The sequence below is a fragment of the Centruroides sculpturatus genome, unplaced genomic scaffold (genome assembly GCF_000671375.1).
Source record: "Centruroides sculpturatus isolate CEXI.00-Female unplaced genomic scaffold, Cexi_2.0 scaffold32, whole genome shotgun sequence".
In the NCBI taxonomy this organism is placed as follows: Eukaryota; Metazoa; Arthropoda; class Arachnida; order Scorpiones; family Buthidae; genus Centruroides; species Centruroides sculpturatus.
The window spans coordinates 1299053-1305088 of NW_019384445.1; the positions used below are offsets into that span (position 1 = coordinate 1299053).

Below are 6036 nucleotides of genomic sequence, written 5' to 3' on the forward strand. Positions count from 1 at the left end.
ATACAGTGGTACCTCAGGTTACGAACGCCCCAGCATACGAAATTTTCAGGATACGACATGAAATTCAACATATTTTTGTTCCACGATACGAACAAAAACTCACCATACGACGTTCCATTAGTTCGCATTTTTCATTTGTTTTTCTTACTACTGTTATTTTTTTTAATGTATTACTTGGCTTTAATTTGAGTATGTTTTTCGCGTTGGAACGAATTATTTGGTTTTACATGTAATCGTATGGGAAAAGATGATTCATTTTCATGATACGATCTCAGTTTCAGAACGGATTAATTTCGTATCCTGAGGTACCACTGTATTTTTCACAGAATTTATTGTAAGAAAAGTGCACATATATATATACATACACACACACACACACACACATGCACGCACACATGTATAGCAACATTGGAAAAATATCTTATTAAACAGGTTATGGTAATATACAAAAATGATTATAAGCACAGCATAAATTCAATGTGTGAGAGCTAGGACCCCTAGACTTTGTAATCACCTTTTAAATTCTTTATGGAAAGAGCAGGTTTCCAAAATTTTCTGGGAGGTAGCAAGAGAGAATTTTTGATATATAGTTATTAAATAATAACTACAGTAGAACCTTGAAAACTCGGCCTAATGTGACCGAAGGGTGGCTGAGTTTGTGAAAATGCCAGGTTATCGGGAATGGGGTTAAAAAAATAAGTACGAGTGTTTCCTCAGAAAATACTGTACTGTACTTTTATGTATTGTTTACTTGAGAATATAACAGAGAATAAACTGCCCAAATACCCTTAAACAAANTTCAACCATGTTGTTTTGTTAACATTTAATTTTGAAATTCCATTGTCTCAGAATGGAATGTCAAAACTATTCATACAGATCATATAATTAAAAATAGGAAAGAATAAGAAATATGGAGGTAAATTTTCAAATTGTGATAATTATAATTTCCATAATTCAAAAACGTTCTTGATTATGTTTATCTTATTTCAAATTTATCATATAAAAATTAATTAAAAAAAAACTATGTTTAAAAGTTAACTCATTTTATATTTTCTGAGAAATTCTAAAATTCAAACATATGGTCTTTAACACTATGTATCCATGGACCCATGAGCTTGTAACATATAATGAATGTGCTGTGTGTGGAAGAAATGTTTTGTGAGGTGGAAAGTGAAAGTTAGATGAGAAGCAAGGTGGTGGTAATGATGAATCCAAGCTCAAACCAGTACTGTTTTACCAAAGCATAATGCATTTGAGTCTGAGATTGTTTTTGTATGCTCACAATTCCAAAAGAAACCAAGTAAACATTATAAATGTTGAAGGTTTATTGTTAAACTTGTAATTTTTTATTTAGAAGTACTTTTCATCTTTTAAAAAAGTTAATGCAAATTAAGTTCAGTCTGCATTAATTAACAAATTTGACAGTAGGAAAAAAATATTACTACTATAGGTTTTTTTGATTTAGTATAGGCATCCCTTGTTTAATGTGGGATTTGATTAATGTGCGAAATTAATTTTGGAAATCATTTTTAATGTGGCAGAAGTTTTAATGTGGCTTTAACAGACTTAACATATGTTTTTCTCAGCAAAACTAGCAAATTCACTAAAATAAAGTATTTATTAATCGAAAATTTGTTCTAGAGAGTGTTGATTGTTCAGTTGAGTACTGAGGTACCACTGCACTTGATTAATACAATTTTGATATATGTGGTAGCATCGAGGAATGGATTAATTGCATTAATCAAGGGATACCTGCATATGTGTAGACAGATACATAGGCCTATAAGAGAGTATCAATATTTTTTTGTTTTTGATTAGGCCTTCTAATGAAAATTAGAAGATTTCACTGTGTATGAATTTTAAATTTTTTTTTCTTCAAATGTATACTGTATATACAGTAAGACCCCACTTAATGCAGGGGATGTGTTCCTAGACAACAAAGTGCTAAATGAAACAGTGTTAAATGAGGTCATTTTAACATAGTAAATAGGGATAGGGGAACACGTGACCAAAAATAAACCAATTTTACTTTAAGTTATTTTTATATTAACTTGTATAATAATATATGTTAAATTACATTTCTGTGTGCATATGTTTATATGTTAAGTTCATTTTTTTTGTGATGAATGTCCTGACTTTTCTGAAATTGTTGTTCTTTTGCAATAAAGTCATGAAGTTTCATTTGAAACTTCATTTATCTTTCCTTAAACAAATGTCGGCAGCAGAAGATCGCATCCAAAACATCTTGTTTTGCTTTTGCACTCCTTTCAAAATCTGAATCATTCACTACAATTTGATCATCGATTTCAGTTATCATAAACTTTTACTAAGGAAATCTGTAGAGAAATTTTTTGGGTTTTTTGTTTTCAGAATCACTATTTTCCAGTTCCACATGAATTCCATGTTCTGCCAGTTCTTGAAGGTCATCGTTTGTAAGGCTCACCAGAAACCTGCTGTAACTCCTCAATATCTAGTTCGTCTGCATCTAATCCTGCTATATCGATTAAGTTGAGTTTGGTCAACCTAACAATACAGCAATAGGCTCTTCTCGTTGAGAATTCTTGGATACCTTCAGCCATAACTTCTTCCACACTTCTTCATGCATTAATCAGTTAATTCTTACCAAGCAAAGTCGATATTTTCTATGACATCCATGATGTTATATTTTCTTCCAAAATTGCACCAAACAAACATAGATTTAAAGAAAATACACCTTTTTGCCACCTTTTGCTGATTATTTGCAAACACAAACCAGTCATATTATATACAAATAAACAAAATGCCGTAATAATTTAAATCAGCATAAATTTTGAGCTTTTTTAGGCTTTGAGCAGACCATGTTATATTGAATCAGCGCTAAGTGGGGTCTTACTGTATTAAAAATTAGTTTTAAAATATTATTTATAACTTAATTAAAAATACATAATTTATATTTTTATAAACAGGAGATATCCAAATGATGATGGAGAAATTGATTTTCTTATACAAAAAGAGCAAGACTTTGGTGTCTCTGGTAAAAATCTACTTATAAACATTACATGAAATTATGGTATAATGGTAAATTATTTTTATAATAAATCTTTTAAAGAAATGAAGACTACAGAAAAAGGAAAATCTTCATCTCCAGACAAAGATCAAGCTATAGATACAGAAGTGGCTGTTTCAGAATCTCTTATGTTAGAAGAGGAAATTTGTTCATTTGATTTAAATGGTAATGATGATCTAGTCAATTTACAAAACAAAATCAATTAAAATGTTCTTAATTTAGTTAATCAAAAAGTTATAATTCATATTCCCGATAATAAACTAATGATTTAAATTCTCATTTCTTTAGTTTAATGATGGATAAAATTCATAAGAATTTGTAAATGTGGTAATTCCAGCTTGTTGATCCGAACAAATAAGTTCATTTATGTGAACAATTTTTAAATAATTTTTCCCCTCAATCAACATCTAGGCAAATATTTATTGAAATATATTTAGAGAAACAAAATAGCTTCTTTATAACTGAATTATCAGTAAACTGACCTTGCTCATTGAAATGAAATATTTAAGTAGAAATAACTTTAGAGAAAAAATGGTGCAGTTAAAAAAGTGTTTAAAATTTAATTTATTTCTGGTAGCACTAAAGTATCTTATTTTTTTCTGGTTCTGTGGAAATCAAAATTTAATCCTTAATGTCTCATAAAATTTGTTAATTTGGATATTATGACAAACACATGTGATTCATCTGTTTTTAGTTTAAAATAATGCGTATAAATTACAATGTTTTATTTTACCATTGATATTTTAAAATTTAGCTCTAAATTACATATTATTTACAATTATTGATAAGTTTAGAGTAACTGCAAAACAAAAAATTGCCATAAATTATATCAGATTGGAAAGGTGAAATTTAGACGACATGATTTTTTTTCTACAAATGACAGAAAAAAATGTTGTAGAATGTTCAAATGTGGGTATATAATAGTTATGTACCAGATCGTTAAAAATGTATATCCGTGGATACGGATCATTAGTGTCTAGATCTGTGGATATTGGTGTCAACTTTTGTACTCAGTTGGTGCGTGACCTTGGACTAATAGTTGACGCTTTGCGTTAGTAACGTGACTTTTTTTACTTGCACTGCGCGTGTTTTTGTTTATAGTTTAGTGTGACACGGGATAGCGTAGATTACATTTGTATTTTTGGAGTGTGTTGAGTTAAATTGAAATAAAAACAATGTTGGCAAAAAAGTTTAGTTGTGTAATAAGGAAATATTTTATGATAGTAAATGAATTTTGCATGATAAAATTTTTGCAATATTAATGTGCCAAATATGTGATTTTAAGAAATAAAAAGTGATTTGAATTGAAGTTATTAGTATTTTATTGCTACCTATCTTTAAAATTTCTATTAGTAATGAAATTCATTAAGATAAAAGATCCATTAAAGATCTGCTAAAAAGTAACGGATATGAATACGGATCTTTTTTTCCCACGGATATCCGGCACATCACTAGTATGTAAGTAGAGTAACCAGGGGGCATTTCATCACATATTTCATTGGAAATAAATGCATCAGCAATGTCTGACAATATGAACAATTTACAAAAAGAACACATTTGCATGCTGTTTCTCAATCACTTCAAAAGTGTCTGCAATGTCTTCTGCAAGGTATTTGGTGAGTATACCAGTCAACAAGAAACCTGTTACAATTGGTTCAAGAAATTCAAGGATGAAGATTTCTCACTTCAAGATGAATCCCATACAGGAGGCAATTCCACCAGATGATCTCCTTAACTGATACACAATAATCCACAGTTGACAACCAGAAAATTAGCTTGACAACTTGAGTGTTCCAATACAACCACTACCAATCACCTTCATGCTCTTGGCAAGTGGCTGCCCCATGTGCCCAGTAGTTGCTATGAAAAGCAAGATTGTTCACAGTAGAATTTTTGGATGAAGTCCAATATCACCACAATGCACCAGCACAGTAAAAACGACCTTAGAAAAACTGGCCAATCTGAGCTGAGGTTCTGCCTCATCCATCACAATCCAGATTTTATGTCAACTGACTCTGCAGGGCATGAAATAGTTGGTAATCATATTGCAAATATCCAGGTGAGAACAATAGAAACATAGAAAAAATCCCAGTCATTCTATGCTAATTGGATTGAAAGTTTGTAGCAAAGGTAGCAAGATGTTTTTAATATTGATGGTGATTATCTACAAGACCAAAGTGTAATTGTTGTTGAATTAATTTTTCAAACTGTCTTAAATTTCACCTTTACAAGCTGATATTAAAGTGTAGAATGTCATACCTACACTAAAGAATATATCTCTTACAAGTTAAGTGCTTAACGGTATTAAATACTGCCAGATGATGGCCAAATGGCTTGAGTGGTCAAAGTCTACTGCTCTGGGAGACTTGGAACCAAATCCAGATGGGTCGAGAAATCCCCAGGAATTTTTGGGGGGTGGTCTGTCTAGATATGTCGGGTCCTGTCCCTCACCACTAGGCTGCCCCATTGTGGGCTTGCTAAAAAAGAAGCCCTCTTAGTGCCTACAGGGCAGAAAGAGTTAAATATTAAAAATACTGCCAGACAATTTGGTCCAAAAGCAGCCTTAATACAGCTGGATAAGAATAAGAAAACCATTTCAAATGAAATGTTATTTTCTTATCTAGATGCATTAAAGCTGCTTTACCAAACAGTGCACACATTATAAAATTATCAAATTATCATTAGTAACAGTTTATATTAGTCATAATGACAAAAATATAAAAAATAATTATATTTATCATTTCCAAAATTGATGGTAAATCTTATGAGCAAAATGTTTTTTAAATAATGCATATGTAATTGCTCCAAAAAATTTCTTGCTATTTTTAATAATATTTATAGAAGTTTTCAGCTGAGTTAAAATATTCTGTTTACATATAAAGTTAAATATATTATTTGTTTTATGATGATGATTCATCTAAACAAACAGGAATAAAATTTTATATCATTAAGAATTCATATTATAGTGTTTTATGCATAAAACAAACTTG

General features: G+C 30.4%; 1 protein-coding gene across 1 annotated transcript in view; it reads left to right on the forward strand.

The window, feature by feature from the left end:
* Window positions 1-6036, forward strand: part of LOC111620335 (cilia- and flagella-associated protein 91-like) — a 57676-nt gene that overhangs the window by 51471 nt on the left and 169 nt on the right. The window contains exons 11-12 of the mRNA XM_023362252.1: window positions 2946-3013; window positions 3089-3211. Of these exons, the coding sequence (XP_023218020.1) occupies window positions 2946-3013; window positions 3089-3211 (191 nt within the window). The remainder of the gene's footprint in view (window positions 1-2945; window positions 3014-3088; window positions 3212-6036) is intronic.